This window comes from Mixophyes fleayi, chromosome 5 (genome assembly GCF_038048845.1).
Source record: "Mixophyes fleayi isolate aMixFle1 chromosome 5, aMixFle1.hap1, whole genome shotgun sequence".
NCBI classification, from domain to species: domain Eukaryota; kingdom Metazoa; phylum Chordata; class Amphibia; order Anura; family Limnodynastidae; genus Mixophyes; species Mixophyes fleayi.
Genome location: NC_134406.1, coordinates 225,995,355 through 226,017,997, shown reverse-complemented (window position 1 = coordinate 226,017,997; position 22,643 = coordinate 225,995,355). Strand labels below are relative to the sequence as shown.

The 22,643-nt window shown below is 38.8% G+C and overlaps 1 protein-coding gene across 4 annotated transcripts; it reads right to left on the bottom strand.

The window, feature by feature from the left end:
• Window positions 1-845: 845 nt before the first annotated feature.
• On the bottom strand, window positions 846-21,250 carry UBXN2B (UBX domain protein 2B). Of its 4 annotated transcripts, none has more exons than XM_075213552.1 (8): window positions 20,878-21,247; window positions 17,399-17,502; window positions 15,449-15,569; window positions 14,116-14,208; window positions 9,889-9,998; window positions 7,956-8,093; window positions 5,872-6,033; window positions 846-1,883 (listed from the first exon to the last, which is right to left on the bottom strand). In XM_075213552.1, exons 1-8 carry the CDS (start codon window positions 21,037-21,039, stop codon window positions 1,472-1,474), a joined length of 1,302 nt encoding a protein of 433 aa, XP_075069653.1. In that variant the 5' UTR covers window positions 21,040-21,247; the 3' UTR covers window positions 846-1,471. The 4 variants fall into 4 exon arrangements, with proteins under 4 accessions (XP_075069653.1, XP_075069654.1, XP_075069655.1 ...); XM_075213553.1 differs by having other exon boundaries at window positions 20,868-21,060; XM_075213555.1 differs by lacking the exon at window positions 846-1,883 and adding an exon at window positions 2,248-5,208 and having other exon boundaries at window positions 20,878-21,239.
• Window positions 21,251-22,643: the final 1,393 nt, after the last annotated feature.

Sequence of the window (22,643 nt, the reverse complement as noted above, 5' to 3'; positions counted from 1 at the left end):
TGTCAGTTCAAAAATTAGTCATGTAGGTGCTTTTTTTAACAGTGTCATAAAACACCTTTCTTTCTTATTAATACAAGTAGCAGGTGGTACAGTCACTCCTTTATCCAAAGCTACAGTGATGTTGATTTTTTTTTAAAATACCACAATGAGTACTGTGTTCTCTAATTTGCATAAAATGCCTCTGACATGACAGGAAGTGGCCCCCAACAAAGGGTGGGTGAAGGCAAAAAGGTAAACAATTAGAAAATATGCATTTCTGTAACAATGTAAAAATATGATGGTACCACTTGGAATATTAAAATGTTATATCATAAGTAACTTGTCCACTGCAAATGAGAATATTAGTCTAGTAACCAAAAATAAGCAATTGTATTTCAGGCATTAGCTCAAAAGATCGCATTGGAATATTAAATAAAGTGTTTTTTAAACATTCTGTAATCTTCTTATAGATATATTAAAACCTTTACTGCTATTTTTTAAAAAAAAAACAATAATGTTAAATAGAGTTGCTGATTGAATTCAGGTTTACAAAAAACAAGCTAAATTAAAATGTAATTTACTGGTGGTTATTTCTCAGAACGGTGACGATAGCTGATGGGGTTTCTGTGGTTTTAAACACACAAATGGCTGAACGGTTTATAAAATGCCCACCTTAACCAGAGATCAAAATAGTTTGGCACTAAATCTAGATTTCTTGCTTTCAAATACTATGTAACGTGTCCAAATTAATATTCCACTGATATAATTGTTTCCCTAAAACATTTTTGCTTTTGGGAATCCAGGCCCTATGGAACATGCAAGAGTGTTAGGGCTCCTAGCATGAATACCATGGGGAGTAATTGTAAATAAAACAGTGTCTTTATTCTGAACACCGGTCACATAGGTATAAACTAGATGCAGTCAATGGTAAAGCAGCTAGCAGTCCATAGGAACAGCAGAAACATTATACCAGGATTACCAGGTTTAGCTGAGGATGCAGGAGACACTGGATACTAGGCACGATTGGAGAACTGCAGGAACAGAATTACCAGGTTTAGCTGAGAAGCAGGAGTTACAAGTTACTGGATACCAGGCACAATAGGATAGCTGCAAGTACAGGATACCAGGATCTCCAGATTTAGCTGAGCAGCTGAATTACTGGAGAGGAGGCACAAAAAGATAACTGCAGGTACAGGATACCAAAATAACCAGATTTAATTGTGGTTGCAGGAGACACTGAATAATCCAGGGAAGAGTCAGACTGGAGAAAGCTCAGGCAAGCCAGGGTCAGAAGCCGAAAGATCCACAACAGTACCAGGGGATAAACAGGAGCAAAGTCAAATGAAGCCGAAGTCAGGGGTCAAAAGGTGCAATATGATGAGGCAAACAGTAGTCAGATACCAGGAGACAGATCACAGGAGTTACTCAGAGAGACCAGAGCAGAGACAATTGAACTGACACCAGTCTGTTGAAAAAGGCAGTCTTAAAAATATCAGACACAGGTGATCAAGATCCAAATCAAATGATGAGCGCTTAAACCCTTGTAGGCAGGATCTGAAACAGTCAAGGCAACATCCAAACAAAAGCAGATCATAACAAAGAGTAGCGTCAAAGCTTTTGAAGGCCTCAAAATGGTTGAGGGCATGCATAGCTCGTAAACAGTCCAGATTTTCTTGAGACATCCTGATTTTTGGAGGCCAGAAAGGAAGAATATAACACAAAAGTTGTGTGGTACCTTTAGAAATAAGTATGCCAAAGGAAAATTGGGGTGATTATGGTGTATAACGGTTTGGCCGAATTTGTCCCAATTTTCCAACTGGGAGTGTAATGTGGTATAGGGAAGTCCATAATAAATACTACTTTCTAACATGTTTGTTGTAAACTGTAGCTGAGAAGAGGTTCTCCTGCAACAAAGTTGTTAATAAACAAAGCTTTGTTTTATTGCATTGGAAGACATTGGTAAACAAATCCACTGCTATATCTATATCCAATTTATGCTAAATTACAACTGATGCAAATACAAATTTACTACAGTGGAAAAGAAATGTGTTGAAATGAAAAAAGAGGCCTGTAATATTTGTATGTCTTTAGTATATTACTCAATAAACAGACCTACCCATTTGTGTCACATGACTCACTGTGATAGTACTCCTTGGTGGAACGCAACACTGTCAGTGGTCCTCATTTACAAAACTTGGCTTTAAAGCTATTGCCGATGTAAATTCACCATGCAGAGTCGCTGGATTTCGGCAATTTGCAAATATGATTCATTTAAGACATAACAGAGGCTAAACCCAGCAGTATTCTAGAAGGAATATTGAAACACTGTAATTAATAAAGTGGGTAGTACTAACGTGACACTCTACTTGATGTGACATTACAGTTTTGTACAGTCCTTTTGAGATGTTTCCCACCTCTCTGCACACCTATGAACACATTTAGTTGGAAGTCGTACCCAGAGAGCAGAGAGTAGGCAAACATTGATCTGCACTGGATGCAAATAGTACAAAGCCAAAGCATGAATAGAAATGGAATGCATATTTTTATTTTTAGAGCATCACGGAGTACACAGCTTTTATATTTACAAACAAAACAAAAATAACACACATTTACTGCAGTAACAATTAACTTGGGACCGAACATGAAAACAAAAATAAAAAACCATAATAAATTAAAATAAAATTAATGCATATCAAAAGAGGCTATGTTACAGTACAAATTAATGAACCAATATTTTAAGAATGTTCAATCAGTTTTTAAAGAAATAATGAGTCACTTATAATAATAATGGTGAAAAGCGTGAGGGTTTCCACAAGTCCGCTGCCTTGGTCTCACACTTGACCAAGCCCTTCTTCACATCCAGTCTCTCTCCCAGTCATGTCGCCTCTTTTCTTATCCCAGATGCAACCAAAACCCTTATCCATTCTCTCTAGATCTCTCGTCTCGACTACTGCAACTTCCTCCTAGCTGGCATTCCCCTCACCCATCTATCCCTACTTCCAGGGCCTGATCAACCACTAAAAAAAAAAAAATTGGGGGGGAGAAGAAGGTGGCGCGTGCAGGGGGGAGGGGGTTGCGACGATCAAAGCCATTGGTCAGTGGTCAGCAACAGGCAGCCTAGTAATTGGCTGCCTGTTGCTGTATGGGCACCCACAATACTGTGCAGCAGACAGGAAGCAGGAAGTCTTCACTTCCTGTCCTGCCAGCACAACTACAGGTAAGTGACGGGGCTGCCAGGAAGGGGAGGAGGGGGGAAAACACTCTTATCTTGAAAACTTTGAGTCCTGTTCATTCTGGATAATAAATTCCATGCCTGTATATGAAAATCTGCAAACTTTGTAATTATGTTCATACCAAGTAAATTAAATATAAACTGTGGTGTTCAGCATAAACAAATGATGTAATATTATGTAAAAATATTATTGCACATGCTCCACATACAGTTTGTTTAAAACATAATTCTACCAATAAAAAGTTAATGTAAACTAAAACTAACTTAAAATAGGCCACAGACAAACCATTAGCAGCAAAACTAAAAAAATTACAAATATATACAATAATGTATGTGTCATTCATTGAAAGCACAGTGTCTGTCAAATAATAAAGTGCATTTTATGATGGGGAATTATAAGATATCACATTGGTGATTCTTGTAGTGCATTATGTTCTTCCTTAGCATGGACATTTTATTAAGTAGCAAAGCTTATTGTCATACAAGTTACAATAAATCCCACCTGGATTGTGGGATTTATTACAACAAAATTTGTAACTTATTAGCTAGCTTGTACATGACGAGATACCAGAGCCTGTACTGACTCATATTAAAATTTAATTTTAACTTAAAAGACACTATGAAAATAAGTAATTCCACTTGAAAAGAATGGACAGTGCGGATAAGACTCATTAATGGTGAAATAGTCTATTTTAAGTGGGATTCTGCCTTAGCACTGGCTCTGAATGCATTGCCTCAGAGAGCTGCTGTGTAAATGGCAATCCTCAGAAGTCACTTCTCTTGTATATTGGCACTAAGCGCTATAGGGTTTCCCAAACCCTTTTCATTATTCCGGTAGCAGAGGACTGCTTTCAAGAAACAAATATTAAAACTAACACATTTAAAGGATAATTAATATACTTTATCTAATGAGAGAAATATTCAAAACTAAAAACCACTTGCATTTAATGGTCAGAGCAACCACAGACAAGGATTGGGCATCTTAAATTGTGTTTGCCTAATCTATGCAGTATAATTGCCTGAATGAGAGCTAGGGATACCAAACACAACTCAAGCAGCACAAAACCCAGCCTATGGCTGCTCCTGACAAATAAAACCTTTTTATTATAAAGTAAACTAGTGCTAGACTTTAAAACCATCCATAAGTATTTTCACTGACACCTTGTCTAAGTGGTAGATTTAATGAAGCTAAAAGGAAAAGTGAGTGTTGCCCATAGCAACCAATCAGATGCCAGCTATAGTTTATCTAGTCTACTACATTCCAGAATATGACAGCTAGAATTTGATTGGTTGATATGGGCAACATCTCCACTTTTCCTTTTTAGATAACTTAGTAAATCCACCCCTAAATCTTTAAAACGTAGGATTATCTAGCAAAGTTCATAATAATTGCAGAACATACAAAAATAATGATTTCCTAGATACAAGTTCCTCAATAAACATCTTTATGTTAAATGGAATATATAAATATATCAGTATAGAAAAACATAATTAAATAAATAACTGACCTGATTAACTGCTTCCTGCACCTGCTCTCACAGACATTATGGCAGACTGTACATTACACTATTCTCCTCAAGTAGTTAGATGATCAAAAAAAATGCAGTGACCTCAAACTTAAATGTCTATTGTGTAAAAACTGTGCACGTGATTCTTTCAAAATACATTTTAAATTGTCCTGTTTACATTTCTACAGATCAGCACAAATATGTATGAAAACGTGAAGAAGTGCATTATGTGAACAATAAAGAGTTTCAGGCTGTAACTCTTACTGGTTGGGGCAGTAATTGGCTCTTCATACATTTCTTCAGCTACAGCACATGTAAAAGCAACATTACTTCATTCTCTGAAGAATCACAGTGTTAAGGACATCAGCTTCTTCCAATGTCTGGTTCTCGTCTGTTAGTTCTGTGTTTGGAAACGTGGTCACCAAGCTAAAATCAGTCTGTGCAAAGTCTGATCGAGACTGGATGATAAACTGACGTACATCCACGATTCTGAATGGCAAAAGAAGAATAAATATATATATATATATATGTATATATATGTACACACATACATACATGCAAACACACATCGCTCTATCAGTGCAGCACTATGAATGGAAACCAATGTGAAGTGTTGCTGCTTCCTTAAACCCACCTTCATGAATACAATCAGTGAGTAACATCAACTAGACAAGGACAAGGGTATTTCCCCTCTCCCCCCCGTGGGAGGGGTAGTAAAGGCTAAATTTATGAGTTGAGGGCTCAAACTCATTTTCGTGAGGTAATTTTACCTCATGAACACACATGCTGTGTTAGTGTGTGTGGAAAAAACTACCGGGTGACAGAGTGCTCAAGCTGCAGCGCCACCTGCTGGGCAGAGTTATATACTACACTGACCTACTAAATTCTTAGCATTATCTAATATATAAAAGCCTAGCGGCGTGTGTGTGTGTGGCGATGAAGATGACAAGAACCTTTTTAACACCTTAAGTAGCTTGATTTGACTAGAATGCATGAGTATCATGCACGGGTTAACTTGTATATATATATATATATATATATATATATATATATATATATATATATATATATATATATATATATAATCTCTACTGGTCCAGACAATTACAAAAATACACACAAACGTCTTCACATGCATTGCTTTGCAATTACCTATGACTGAGGTTGAATCTTTGGATTAAGCGACTTCCATCAGATAATCTAATCTGAATTTTTGTTGTTGGAACATGTTCATCAAGTTCAACATCAGCATTCAAAAATGACTTGTGTTCTTCTTCAGGAGAAGAAGGAGTACTTATTATTTCAGGTGTAAGGCTGTGTGGTCACAGAAATAAAAAATATATATATATAGCACACAAGCAAATGAAATTCCATCTGTGAAGTATCCACATCAAACATCAATAGGTCAACATTCGACAAGTAAAATAATGTGTAGAAAGTAAAAGCTGTTGATCATGTGAGCTGAACATTTTTACAAACAGTTCTAATTTTATTAGTCCTATTACTGAGAAGTAGCATCTGCATCTATTTAACATTAGCTAGCACATATTGCCATACAGTAGTTAAGTACTGGGTTTATAAGAAATCTAACATCTAACACAGATTGTTCAACACAAAATCATTTTTAGAATGACATTCTAAGATAAAAATGACTGGTCTCCAAACCTTGCTGTGACTAAGTGATTTCCCCTTTAATTTATCTGTAGATACTTCATGACAACGGTGATGTCACTACTTGACAGTTTATCGCTGACTCCTATGTTAACCATATCCCACCCTTTTTGGGATGGTTAGCTCAGTAGTGATACTGAAGTGAACATTACAGCATGCTTAATCATCTAGGTGCAATAGTGAATCTGTGCAACAGTTAAGAGTAAAGAGTAACTGCATAGCTTAATACAGTCAAATAACAACACTGCAAGATATCAAATACAGTGGAGAATAAGGATTTATACTTAGCTAAACAATCAAATTGCAAAAGGCACCTGTTATACATAGGGTTGTGGAGGATCAATGGAAGGGTATAAGGGTGCCCCCCACTAGAATGCTTATCCTGCAGGTGCTGCTCCCTCCCCCAACCCCTTACCTGTGTGGAGCAAGCGGGAGGGGGGGACAGGCAGAGGAGGGGGATATTAATAATGGGCTGAGAGTGTGGTGCTTGGCTGTGACTTCACTCCCAGGCTATCAGAGATATAGGGGAGCAGCTGCTGACAGCAAGACTATGGAAGGTTAGAAGTGTGCAGGACACACTCAAGTTAATTTAAATTATTAAGTGTCAGCCAGTTTGGAAGAGATGTATGTTTAATTTAAAGCTGTGACCTGGGGAGGTCAGTGCTCATTGCGAGGATGCTTGTCACCCATTCACCGCTTTAGGAGTTCACTGAATGATAGCACCAGCCCTAGGTAGTCGCCAGTCTTATACAGAAATCAATCCTCCTATACACAGAACAGTGTCTACTTGTGTATTATACAGAACAGAGCACTGTGAGACAAATATTTTGCTAGACAAAATATGGGAGCTACTTATGTGTTAAGTCGGAGTTCTTTGATTTTCACTTGCAAGTAAATGGAGCATGCAGCGTCCTAAAGACGATGCTGTGCAACTGCCAACAGAGGGCGCAAGTGGTTATGGGGTCATTAGGAGCCAATATGTTCCATCCCCTTAGCCATTTACATGCTTTTAATAGCAGTAAAAATGCTTGTAAAAGCGTGATTTTTAACACCAGTGGATAAAGGGCCTGTTACACAGAGTAGTGGCTGCCTGTAACATATGGAGAGCATCCAGTAACTGGGATTGACAAGTGGATGAGCAGACTGTCTTTGATACATAAATATGTTCCCATATTTTATCCTTTGGGATAATAACATTAGATTGCTCTTAATAATTGTACAATTACATTATTTGCAGTACTATGTTTTTCAGTACTTCTGTATAGTATATTGCACTACCTAGCACTATCCTGTTTATCAAATGTGGCCCACAAATGTTACAGTTTGTAGTAGTCAAGCACATTTTATTTTGGTTTTGCACGTATACTATATAGCTGCTATTTCTTACCACATTATGCTTTCAAACAGTTTCAATTTCGATATATAGTTCTGTTGAAACTCATAATAAAGCATAATTTATTAAATTGTATTATGTATTGACATAGGTAAACACGAATTAAGCTCAACTGTATCACTGTTAAAAAAAACTGATATTTTAAAACATATTAAATAAATTACTTTTATACCTTCCAAGTTTTTTTCCCTCACCACTAAAGGCCTTGAATTTCAGCCTTGGCTTAACATATTCTTGGTCTTGGTGATCTTCCATGTCTATGCTGACCTGACCTTCGTGGACCATTCGCTGGAGTTCTATAGGAATTTCCCTAAAAGGTAAAAGAACATATTGATATACTTTCATTTCTGCCCAAATATAAGGTGGCTAAATGGACTCACTGCATAAGATTAATCAGTTCATTCTATATTGTATTTATATAATATATTGCTGAACTTTATTTTAATAACTTTGTATATTGTTACAATAAGAGAATTAGGGGTTGTGACAGCAGAAAAGTGTTATCTACTAAGAAGGGACCAAAAACAAAATAGTAATTGTTGGCAATGACTCATGCAGTGGAATGTTGGGTAAGGGAGTTCGATGACAGTGGGAACTGAGAGAAGTGAGGAAGTGCAGAGAGGAGAGAATATACAATAGAGGTAGAGAATAAGGAAGAGACCAAAGACAGACACTGGTCTTAAACATTATCTGACTCAAATGAAACATCTCGATGACATAATTTAATTACAAAATAAATTAAATTATATCTGAATTATACTGTTATTCAAATACTAACTGAAAATCAATGATTTTCATTGAGAATCATTCTAAGCATTACATTTCCTATATAACAGCTGTCAGGTGGAAGTGCCAGTTAGATACAATAACACTTCCAATGGCTATAACTGCCACCAAGGAACCGACCAAGCTGCTGACGTCATATAGACACTAAACTTTTTTGGGATTAAAGTGCCGTAGTTCTACTGTTTTGCTCACTGAAACTGTTCTGCATTGCTGCTTACTGTTCAAACAGTTCAACATGTAATCATTTAACATCTAAACACGTGTTAGAACATAGAAATATCCACTGTCAACAATTACATGTTCTGGGGCATTATTCCTGACACACCACTGGTGCACAGATATAATCAGGACCATCAATGCACCAACACCTATTTTTACTTTGAGGGCTGGAGCAAGCAGAGGTGTGAATGAGTTTATTACACTTCCCCAATGCAGTAAAACAGAACTACATGCACGTTTACGATGCAATGATGAGGTGCACTGTACAAAAGTATAAAAATCACAGCAAAGTCCATCCTCCTACCACTTTAGAACCTCCCCTTTCATTATACGTTTTCTTTTTTTTTCTCTTAAAATACTACTTGATTTAGCCACATGCATGGCTTATATTAATTATAAGAGCAAAATGAAATCAAGATGATTTTTCTCTACATACTTCACTTTTGTGTGTATGAAGCTTCTTTACAACATCGCTCACTTTAGTTTAAGTGCAACACAAAGACACAAGATGAGTCCCGTCAAAATTAGAGGACAAGAACCGAAGACCGCCAGCTTGGAGGGCAAAATTCCAGTCCTTTCGAGGAGTGAAAATGGCCAAGGTCATCTCCTCACAGTAACGCCCCAAAAAATGTACCCTCTACATCCTTATATCTCATTTCAATAATCTTGCTCTGCCAAATGAAACTTAGTTTTTGCACTGCTCTATTAACCTCACTCAGCCCAACTCCCCCTCTCGGCCTGTGCAAACTCTGCTTCTCCACAAACACAGCCATTTTGCTCCGTAAACCCAAGCGCTTTGGTATATAGGCACACTTGTACAAATGAAGATGCACAGTGGGACCAAAGTTAATTTCACGCTGTGCCTTGGTCACTCTGCTCTATGTAAATTACTTCCACTGATAAGAGATTATGCTGTCTGCAACATCTACAAAGTATATGGATGGAGTGTGAATATGCGCGGGTTATCACTGCAACATTTTCACCACTAGAGAGTTTAGGAACGTTACTTTTTACATTTTGAGTATTTTTAATTGATGCAAAAGTAGTGCAACATTGCACAACATACATTTTAGATCACCACATAAAAAAAAACATATTACCCTCTCTTAATGGATTCCAAAAACTGAGCATTAACAGGATCTGCATAAGTTCGAAGCTCTCCGTCATCCAGACTGAATCCATTGCTCCAGAGCTTGAGCAATATTTGCACCTGCCAAACATAAAGATTAATAAATGCAACATTAAAATTTAAGGCAAACTGTGAATAAGTGATTGCTTAGTAACTGTTCTGGTGTGCAGTATGGTATAACAGCAAAGGATTGATTTACTGATACCTTTGTTGCGCTTTAATTCTATAGCATGCAGTATAGTATATAAAAAATTCTGATATGTCTTCAAAAAAAATAAAAATAAAATTACTGTACAATACTATAGACACATGCTTTCTATTTGTATATATTTGGACTTTCACTGTTAGCTTCTCTAGATCTGTGGCAGTTCAAGGACAATTAGTAACATTGGCATCAGAGCAGAAATGAGGTTACCAATTCTGTAGCACAGTGACAGACTAATGTCCTTGAAATGGTCAATCAGCCTTGACATAACAATCAGTGACGCAGCTGAGCGATAAGAGCAGTAAGTAATATGTGTAACAAGACTCAAGGTAAAACACATGATGAAATTGGCTCTGCAGAACTATATTGACAATTCAATCAATGTCATTAAACACAGTTGACAATTTATTTTAAAAACAGAATCTTAAATTATGTTAGCATTTGTTTTTCCAACAACAAAAATACAATTGGATAAAACATTAAAGGTGTATGTTATTTGTTGACAATTAGCTTGCAGCAGATTGTGCCAGTCTTATTTTACAGTTTGTCTCAGCCATCTCCCTTTCTTATAAGGTGCATAAATTAGATGCAAACTCATTGTAAATTGAATAAATGGATGAAGGCCAATGTTCTGAAGGTTATGCTAATGGTAAACATGCAATCCCACATAGACTTTTTTGAGGTCTTGTTTTAATAGATAACAAGTTTAGTACCTTTGTAACATGAAGCTAATAGTAATTTTTCCAATTTGTCCTCTTATAACTCAGTGTGCTCTCATTTGGTTTCTGCTCTCAAGCTTTGTACATGATGAGAGTGTAACCCGATCTCTTAGCCAGAGCCATTAGCCAGAGCCATTTAGTTACAAAGATGGCAGAGGGAGCAGGAGGGTATTGTGCTTTGAACATGCATGCTGTGAAGAGGTGCATTCTACAGTGACTGTGGTTGCCATGGTAATCAAACTAATTGCAACTTGAAAAAAAATGAAAAGCAAGAACAAAATTGTAGGTCTTCTTACAAGTAACCAGAATGAAAATGTAAAAAAAGCACACATCATTTTTTCATGGCAACATACACCAACAGTAATAGTGTAATCTCAAGGGTGGCTGGACAAACTGTAATATAATTAGCTTTTCTATATATAAGGCCAACAAAAGTGGTGCAAGAACAAACTCAGTAAGGGTAATGACAGCAGGGAGGGCTAGTGTGGGCCCCAATTGGATTTAAAGAAAAGGCTTTATTGGCAAGTAGAAAAGGTCCCTTTTCTCCTACAGTTAAGAGGGTTACAAATATAACTAAATGGGAAATTACAAAGCCCTCAAGGTGGGGAGGAAAGAACTCACCTCGGCAAGATCAAAATTAGTAACAACCCTTTAAAAATAACACAAACTTATGACAAAGGGTAAAAAAAAAAAAAAATCACCCTAAATAATGTAAAAATATGAAAACTCTTCACACTGGAAATATACCAGCGAACAAAGAGACACCAGTGATGGTCATCTGGACCTATAGAGAGACCAATTGCTCAAATATCAGCTAAATATGCCAAAATTCTAAAGTGTCAGCAACAGGAAGGACACAGAACAGAAAGGCGCTGGGCGAACAAGTCTGAGGTCCCATATGAAGGAATAGTAAAGAAAAGAAATGTGAGCTACCACTTGCAATGAAAACCTGACCTCCAAAAATGAGGCCACAGCTCAATTGATGAGTGAACTTGGGCTACTCAATAATCTGGTCCCTCTTGAAGAAAAAAAGGGAAAGTGTAAGAAGCAAAAAAAACAACGAGTATGAATCTACAGTTAAACTGAGAGATGCAGACAGAAGGGCCCTTAAAAAGGAGATTTATAAGATCTACCAGAGAAGCACTCAATGAAAAACCTGGCAAAAAGTGATCATGTGCCTGTGATATTAACATCAAGTTAATTAAAAGAGGTCTTTCAGGTCAGAGACAGGTAAATTTAACAAATAGATAAGCAAGTATCGTCAGCTATATGTCGTACAGATTTTACTTCAGTGTTGTTATCTCCAGCTAGAAGAGAAAGGACTGTTATATGCCCTAGTATACTACAGTGCACATGGGCAAAAGTAAAGAAACCCTCCTCATTGCACTGTCACTTCCTGACAATGCATTCTACAAAAGGCCAGAAGTAAGTTATTATTCTGCTCCTTGTACTCTGAACTTGCAATAGATACTGGAACACAGAGGGAAGAACTCTACTGTTATGATCCATACCTAAACAAAACAGTCACTGAGGAAGCCGAAGAACAGTGGAAGACAAGGATGCAGTGGAGGCTCCAAAAGCAAGCAATGGTTTCATACACAAAGCTACATAGCAGTAAGTTACATGGGAGCCCGCTCTAGACACAATCTAGTATCTGTGAAAATTATTTACAGGGAAACCTGGAAAGGAGGTCAGGAATGCTCTTATTTCCTATGTACATGAACCGCACAGGATGGGAAAAACAGTCCAAAGACAATTCGTGTAGATCATCCACAGAGAGGAAGGATTCCGGTGAGGAATCAGATGGTGCAGGAGAGACAAAAGGTTCTACAGTGTTATACACATCCTGGTGTCATATATACTCCTGGTGTCATGAATGGCATTTGTGACTAATAACTAAAAACTCTTTTGTGACATCACATCATTTTGAGTAAATTTGCATAACCGCACCTAGTTTGAAAGGAAAATGTATGGATTTGAGGGCCAAGAGGGTGCAATAGTCTGTACTAGCCAATCAGACGAGTTAGGCAGATCAGGGCAGCTACTTGCTAAGTGCAGACTAGACACACGAGCGAGATTTTATTTTGAGAGCTGAAATTATTTAAATGAAACTAAGGGTTGTGAAGGGAGGAAATAATAGGGGCGCTCCATGCTTTGCTGCCTGGCACGTGTCTTCTCCCCTTAAAATGACTTGAATATTCCCGTATCTAGATCATATCTTGTCTCTATACTTAAAATGGAACGAGTTATGTATGTTCCTGTTGTATTTCTTATGGACAAACATTTCTATGTAAACTTTGAGCAACATAAATAACAACTGCAAACACACAATATAAATGAAGTGCAGATGTCCCCTCATGATTAATTTAAGACATAAATAAGACTAAACCGAGCAGTACTTTAGGATAAAAACAGAAAAGTTGAGATGAATGAATGGGGAGGTCGTAAAGTGAAAGTAGGTTGAGCTTTGACCACCATGCACCTCTTCAGGTTCATCTGCAAGCCCAGGTTAAGATTGATATTATGGTTGTGTTTTCAAAGACCATACGGTGGGCATGGACCTTGACATGGGATAGTTGGACCAGTCCATTGTGCATATAAAGAAGTATTTCATATCTGCATTTTTTATGCATAAAAAAATATAATATAGATAGAAAAAATATAAATAAAACAATCTTGTGTAGTTAAAAACTAACTAGCTAGCAGTAGGATGGGTTATAGCAGTCTCCGTCTCCAGTGGTGCAGGTAAATGTATTAGTTATGTCTGTGTACCCCATGACCGAAGTACAAGAGCAGTGCATTACTATTTGCTAAATTGCACAATTTCAGAAGATCTCCAGGGGGCCATATAAAATAATATTTCTAAAACTTAAATGTTGATCAGTTTTTTACAAGTCAAACAATGTGAATTGTCACAATAAAAATCAAACTTCAGTAAAATATCATATAAACTGTTCCTTTCACAAAATGACACCTCTTATTGCAAGTAATCAATAATAGATATGCTCTACTACATTTCCACACAGACGCTACATTATGGTGCTGAAAACAAGGGATGTCGTCTCCTCCGAGAACCCCTACTACCCCCCTCCCCCCCCCCCCTGGCTACTTGAGGTCAATTACTGCATCCATTACTCTTCTACAGATCTCTATGGAAGAGTGACTCTCAGTTTATTAGATGTGAAATCTACATTATGTAACTGGTAGTGAATGCAAACAGGTCAGTCAAAATAAATGAGAAAAAAATATGTAATGGTAATAGGGAATCTCTCACATCTGATCCTCCAGGAAATAGCTCATCACCTCGAATGTATTCAGACTCACTCAATGATGAATCACCCAGTTTGTAACCACCCCCGGTGAATGACTAGTAAAGAAGGAAATACAAAACATTAACACACATTTACACTGCACTATACAATAACATATTTCCTTGGATTTGTTAGTCAGTAGGATTAAATATGTTCAGATGAAAAGATATAATAGAGCAACAAGTCATGCACTGAAAAGTAGAGAGTGTATGCCCAGGACTAATAACAGCCTAGAATACAGTTCCAGTATAAACAGTGGATTCTAAAAACTATAAACGGATGTTTTTAAAAAAAGAGATGATAAAATGCTCACTAAGATTTTACCCATTAGAGAGACTCTCTTGCAATGTCTTAGGCCTGCAGAACCAGCTGCCTATTTTTACGGAGCTCTTCCATGATTACCCCTGATCGCAGGATCAATAAAAAAGACATGAGCTCTAATATTCATTGATTGATTTTAGGATAGACAGCAAGTTCAGCAGCGCATGGTGCCATTGTGAGAGAGTATGCACTGTACACCAAATGATTTAGTAATGTGAAAAATTGATAAATAGGAGGTGTGACTAAACGGGAAAGAAAAGAGAAAAGGACATTAGCTATTGAATATTAGCAGGTAGAGACTGTGAGAACACCAAGGGGTATAATTACTAAATAGCGGGTTTGAAAAAGTGGACATGCTGCCTATAGAAACCAATCAGATTCTAGCTGTTATTTTGTACAATGCACTAAATAAATGCTAACTACAATCTGATTAGTTGCTATAGGCAACATCTCCACTTTTGTCAAACCTGCAATTTTAGTAAATCTAGCCCCAAGAGTCATATCTACATTCAAATTAAACACTAAAGTACAATTTGGAAAAAGAAACCTAAATTACAATATTTCATTAATTAAGAACAGACTTTGATGGGGTATTTTGCAGTGCTAATGACAGATCTCATTTGAGGATTTCCCAAGCAGGAATTACACATGTCAGGTACATTGCTTCAATCTGAACGCTGAGAACAGCGATTTGGGAGCCATCAAGCAAATGGATGGTGCCATACATGGGAGTGTCTGGACCCAATCTTTTCTAAATGTCCAACAGGAAATATGTGTCTACTATTATAATCTTTTTGTTAATGCCCAGTAAGGGGTTAATGTCCCCGTTTAGGAAACACAAAACAGATTATATTTACTACTGGAATTATTTGTTTTATTTCTAACAGAACCACCTGCAATTAATGAGCTACATATAGAATGTGCTGTATGCAAGTTTGCTGACCCTTATATGCCATATAATTTAAGAGCACCTACCTTCACTTTAAAAAGAGCTTCTGCTAATTTATTGGCTTCTTCTGCAGTGACTGCTCCGTGCTCTTTTGCTTCTTTAAAAAGCTCATTCACAATTTTGCCAGGAGAGTGCAGTCTAGAATCACTAAGGAAAATATTTGCAATGTTATCAATCGTCTTGTAACACACTTAAACAGTAATGCTAGCAATCAATAGTAACATACATACATGTAACATACATACAATAATAAATGTAATCAGATTGTATTAAACATTCCCAGTTCATGTATAGTACACCGCTGTCTCTTTAAACTACTCTCTTATAATGCACCCTCACTTACCACCAGGTAAATATACTCTGCATTATATAAAAAGTTAATTCAAAAGTATTAATTATATTATATGTAACTCTTTATATGTGTCTCTTTATTACACAACTTTCTTCATAACACCAATTTTGACCTGTTTTAAGTTGGCATTATCAAGAGGGTGAGCTCCTATAAGGCCGACTCTCTGTTCATTATTTGAAACATAGTAACTGGAATCCACTGTACATCACTTGTCAATGTTCCTCATTGATCTCCGAAGAGCATCAACAGGCACAATATTATTGATCTATTTGGGGATTGTTGTTGCTCTTATAAATCCATTATTCAAGAGTTAAACTACTGCTGCACAAAAGCTATCATTGTACAGGTATTTCTTATCAATTATATGGGGCATATTCAATTCTTAAACTATCCGTGCGTGGTGACTCCAAAACAACCGCAAGGAACTTTGCATGGATAATTTTTTTTTCTACAGAAGTAATGCTCATTTTTGCTCGCGCCCCATAGAGCTGCGAGCAAAAACGAGCATTACTTTTACCGTAATATGGATAAAAATGCGTATCTGCCATGTATTTAGGAACATCGCGGACAATTGAATCTGCCCCTATGATGGGGAATTATGTATGTAGGGATATCAGATGCTCTGATTGACCCTTATACTTGCTGCTACCCCAGGTTTAGTCACTGTCAGGCTTGCAGTAGCAGCTCAGCAAGTCGATAAGGTTGCTAGGCAGCACCAGGGACTAGACAAGGTATGATGTGGGTAGACCCAGAGATCTCCTTTGCTACACTGCTCTCCTATCAGCACAGGTAGCTGGAAGATGGGCAAGGGCCAAGAGATATGTAATATAGCCCCCAGAATGTGTTCATCTGCACTGGGAAGTGAGAGGCTGTGTCTTTGTGGGCAGATCAAATAAAAAAAATAATTGAATGTTTAGTAAAAAATATTTTTATTTTTTTTAAAGTATTTGAAATTAAAAGCACCTTGAAAGTGATGAGAGAATTATACTTACTTTTCATATTATGCAACTGCCCCTCAGGCCTGTCTAGTGAAATATAGTGCAAAAATGGGCACGTCTAACCCCTCTTCCCCAAAGTGCCTAATGGGGGGCATTAGTGCTATATTAAAAAACGAATCCCCTTCACATGAAGTGTCTTATATATGGCTTAAAACGTGTACCTACTAAAACCCATTTTCTTCAGAACACAAAATATATTGAAGTTTTCCTGCCTGTGTGCCCTGAAACGTTGCCAATACCATGGTGCCAACCTGGCTGGTTGTTACTTATGATGATGAGACAAAAAGTGGTTACTGTATCACTGTATCTGTTCCTGTTCTGAGTTCATCCTCAACAGAAAGATCCTAGCGCTTTTAAATATTTATCCTGCACAAAATCCACCACCACACCACTTACTACTGAATGACATAGTGGCGCTACCCACACCCTATTCAGGATCATAGCTAAACTGTAAGTATAGGGACACTGTGGGATTTTGGACCCACATAGATGTTCTACATATGAGACAGTTTCCAGTTCCTCTGGGGACACTTGGGCTTATTGGGCAAAGTGCTGCTGTTTGCTTATTTGTATAAAAATGTAAAGGTGATTGTTTACATGATTAAAATGCAAAATAATTGCTCTACCTTTCAAAGGAATGCTCCTGACTAGATTCCAACAAAGAAATACGAATGTCAGACTCTGATGGTTGCTCTCCATATCCATCCTCGCATAAACTTTCCAAGGCCATCTAAACAAAAATACAGTAGAGCCATCATTATCCATGACACTGGCCAACTGCAACTAGGAGAAATCAGTAAATTCATCCATTGACATCCAGCTACATTGTAACAACCTAGCAAAACAGCGCTAAAAAGGAAAAGAAAGTTGTGGAACATGCTCCTGGGTAATTTAGGATGGCCTGCTCTATCATCATCATCATCATCACCATTACCATTTATTTATATAGCGCCACTGATTCTGCAGCGGTGTACAGAGAACTCACTCACATCAGTCCCTGCCCCATTGGAGCTTACAGTCTAAATTCCCTAACACACACACACACAGACAGACAGACAGACAGACAGACAGACAGAGAAAGAGAGACTAGGGTCAATTTTCAAAGCAGTCAATTAACCTACTAGTATGTTTTTGGAGTGTGGGAGGAAACTGGAGCACACGGAAGAAACCCACGCAAACACAGGGAGACCATACAAACTCCACACAGATAAGGCCATGGTCGGGAATTGAATTCATGACCCCAGTGCTGGGTGGCAGAAGTGCTAACCACTACGCCACCGTGGTGCCCTTAAGTTTGACTCTCAATTTCTAAATGAGTGATGGAATAATAAGCCGATACTACCAATGCACCTTAAAACTGAGTTGCTTACACATACTTAAACAACTAAGACTTCTGCTTTTTTTATTTTCTTAAAGAAGAAAGGTTATTTTGGCAGCTCTGCAATTCCATACGCAGAGCAGAAACGGAGACCTCCGTAGCGGCAGTTTTTTGGCAGATTTTGATAGTATGAAAGTAATTTTATATACTTTTTAGCACTATATAGTAAAATGTGAAGCATAGTAAATGATGCAAGGTTATCCGCTCTATGGGGTATATTTACTAAACTGCGGGTTTGAAAAAGTGGAGATGTTGCTTATAACAACCAATCAGATTCTAGTTATCATTTATTTAGTACATTCTACAAAATGACAGCTACAATCCGATTGGTTGCTATCCGCAACATCTCCACTTTTTCAAACCCGCAATTTAGTAAATATACCCCTATGTCTCCACCACTCATGTCCAGTTACCTCTCCAGTGCTCTATTTGCAGATTTAAGATCAAAGTGAAAAATATAGAACTGCTTCAAGATGCCTAGTAGAGCCATCTGACAGAAAGAAGCACCTCAAAGACATATAGGAGTTCTGTTTTCTTGCAAACAAAGTATGTGTCTAGTTTGCCAACTTGTAATATAGATGTTTGGTTCCCTTATGATCAAAAGACACTTAGGTAACACTGCTACTAGTGGCCCCTGTAAAGGCTTCAGTAGGGAACTTTTTATACTTGTTTAGATTTCAGTGCTCTGAAACAGGTAGAGGACATCCATACCTGGGCAAATGTGATGTGTCAGGCTGGGAATTCAGATAAATACTTGTCTGTGCTGTGGGCCTATTAAGGGGTCCTAATGATTTATTTAGCCCCAAGCCATGACGGGTGCTTCAACAATTGCATGATCTGACCAAGTAAATGAGTAATATGGATGCTGAATCCAGAACATTCACTTACTCTTAAGTCAGTAGCTTTTAATGTGCTGTGTGCTTCACTGTTGTAAGGTCTGCAACATGAGTTGCTGGCCAGAGATGGAAGGCGTAGCTCTTTCCTCTTTCAAGGTGTGCTGTATGGAGTTTCATTTTCCTATGCTGGATCACTTTAATAAGCCACCAGCACGTGTACTGAAGCCTGAAGCTTCCAAAAAGGTCAGGGTAAATGTCCTATGCTTACGGCAGTTCCCTCCCCTGCAGAAGATCCAAATTCATACCTGCTGCTCAGGCAGCGGCGTTAGTTAATTTTATGCTCACATGCTTGTAGAGCATGCAGGGGCTGGTTGGTGGTCATGTGCCCCTGGGCCGATTTCATAGTGGGCTATCTTGGGCTGGGTCACTGGATTACCTCTATTTTTTCCCTTTACAATTTCCTAATAGGCTGCTGGCCTAAAATTTGCCAGCCAGCCCCTGAGAGCATGTGAGCAGCTTTAAATGGAGTTGGGAGAAGAAGTGCCAGTATGTCATACTGCCGCCATAACAGGGGCGGATCTAGGAAATTGCTATACCCGGGGCGATGTAGGGGGGGGCGATTTAGGCCCCGCCCCCTTTCCGACTTCTAAGGCTGCCGGCGGCTGAACACTATGTGCAGGTCCGCTTGGCAGTGACAGTGTGCTGCCCGGCTGCTCTGATTGTGTTTAAAACACAATCAGAGCAGCCGGGCAGCACACTGTCACTGCTGAACGGACCTGCACAGTGTGCAGCTGTCGGCAGCAAGACCCTGCTAGGGGGGCGGTCGCCCCCCCCCCTGGATCCGCCACTGCGCCTTAAGCACTGCCTCCACCCAGTGGCGGAACTATCATTGGTCCACAAGGTGCAGCGCACCGAGGCCCATAGAGATAATGAAGCCCACTGCATGGCAGATGCAGAGGGTCAGATCCCCAGTTCCCTCCTCTATGCACTGGGACCCACAGCATGCTAGTTCCTCTGCCCCCACCTATAATCAAGATGAAGGCACAAATGAGCGGAGGGGGTGGGCAATGGCCCCAGCCAGTCTTACTATCCACCTCACTATAATCCACCATTACCAGGACCCCAAAGCAGGTCTGGGTAGTTTGTAACTGCTCTCAATGCACATGTTCATGTACAATTAAAAACTATATAAATAATTAATTCCTCTCCACAATCTTTTGATGTCAGTTTATTGAACATTTGTGCATTGCAGAGTTAATTTGCCATATAATTTATGTCTCCTCGCACAAAAAAGACTTATTGCTTTATTGAGATAGTATTCCCTCCCCCGCAGGCTGGGCTGGGGGGCATCTGACCCCCCTTCCTTGGGTCCGTCTCATAGTGGGCTACCTTGGACTGGGCCACCTGCAGTTTTTCCCATTAAAATGTTTCTAGTAGTCTGCTGAGTCACTTATTGCCCTCCGGTGATAAAATTTGCTAGTCCTCCCCCATTCCTTTTCTACCCCCATATTATTATTGAAAAACTTAATAAAAACTGTTTAAAAAAAAATAAAAAAGAGAGGGAAGGATGATTCATATATATATATATATATATATATATATATATATATATATATATATATATATAACTGAAAGTGTTTTGCATTTCTTTAGTAGGGTGTTAGTGGGGTGTACTGTACAATGATACATTTCATATCCTCCTCTACCCACGTGGTGTTGACATAAGTTTTAGCACTACACCTCATACTTAACCCTTTATTTCTCATGAACCAACGTTTTTAGATGTAAGTAATGTCACATGACTGAGCAGGCTGCGTTACAGATAATATAGCAGGTGTGTGGTGAGTAATACATGGCAGTGACATGAGGGTGGACACCTACAATGACACACCTGAATGTCCAGCACTGTCGGTCTCTGCGGAGGTTGTTTCGCCCCCTCTTCTGCCTCCTCCCTGTTCGTTTCATCTTCACCGTCATCTTCCCCTTCTGCCTGGCTCTCGCCCCCGTCCAGGCTGTCCTCCTCCTCAGCTCGGTATTCCTCGCTCTCCTCCATTTTCAGTGGGAATTGCTGGGGGCAGCCGGGCGCCCGCTCCTGCCGTCACCGCCTGCTACGTCACAGCCCTGTGCTCGCCTTGTGTGGCCGCCATGCCTGAGGCTGTCACTAGCCGGCTCTCAGCTTGTCGCCATGGCAACCGCATGTCGCCTATGCGCTGTTCTCTGCCGTGACAAGTTGTGTGTATTACGTGTGAGCTTACACGTGACGTCAGCAATCCAGAACCACATGCACTGCTTATTGCTATGGAATACAATTTAATATATTTATTCATAGTTGCTAACTGTCCATACCATCTAGGGACAGGGTCTCAGGGTTTAATGATTCGTCCATGGAACTTTTTGTTCTTGGTGATGTCCCTATTTTTCAGTATTATGCAGCTGCACAATAAAATTATGGTAATTGTTAAATATAGGACCCTAGTACTTGAAACATACAGTCATGGCCAAAAGTTTTGAGAATGACATAAGAATTGGTTTTGACAAAGTTTGCTGCTTCAGTGTTTTTAGACCTTTATGTCAGATGTTGCTATGGTATACTGACGTAACATTACAAAGCATTTCATAAGTGTCAAAGGCTTTTATTGACAATTCTATTAAGTTTATGCAAAGAGTTAATATTTGCAATGTTGACCCTTCTTTTTGACACCTAAAATTCGCCCTGGGATGCTGTCAATCAACTTTTGGGCCACATACTGACTCATGCCTGCCCATTCTTGCCTAATCAATGCTTGGAGTTTGTCACAATTTGTGGGTGTTTGTCCACCTGCCTCTTGAGAATTTACCACAAGTTCTCAATGAGATTAAGATCTGGGAAGTTTCCTGGCCATCAGGGCTGTCTTTCCGACTGGGTACGATGGGCAGGGGCCCAGGGGGAAAGGGGGCCCAAGGCAGGACTCAATTACAATAAAAAAATCCTGTAATAAAAATAAAAAACTTAGCTTTTGCGGTTAACAGGTCTCGATCCGGCTCCCTCCCTGGTCCCCTCTTCCATGCTGTGCTCGCAGTGAATGTTGGGCGTGATGTAGATTCATAGAGGACCCAGAAAAAAGAAGAGAAGGAGATTGGAGGGGATATATATATGTAAAAATACGTGATTTTATATATATATATATATATATATATATATATAAATATATATATATATATAAATATATATGTATACAAGTTAACCCGTGCATGATACTCATGCATTCTAGTCAAATCAAGCTACTTAAGGTGTTAAAAAGGTTCTTGTCATGCATTTGGGCCTAGCCCAGGCCTCCTCAGGGTAAGAGCGTTACTTCCCGACGCAAGCAGCCTTTTTTAACGTGGTTTTGTCCACATGTCACCACCTCATCATTTTTCTCCATCACCTCATCCTTCATCTTCATCGCCACATCCTTCATCAAGCTACTTAAGGTGTTAAAAACTCCCCACTGTCACCCCCGGCAACCACCAACCACTCCCAACTGTCACTTCTCCTTCAAGAAATATATAGGTCAGTGTATAACTCTGCCCAGCAGGTGGCGCTGCAGCTTGTTTTTTTTTTTCTTCACACACGCCACTAGGCATTTATATAGTAGATGGGCCCCGGTGCATTGCTTTGCCCAGGGGCCCATAATG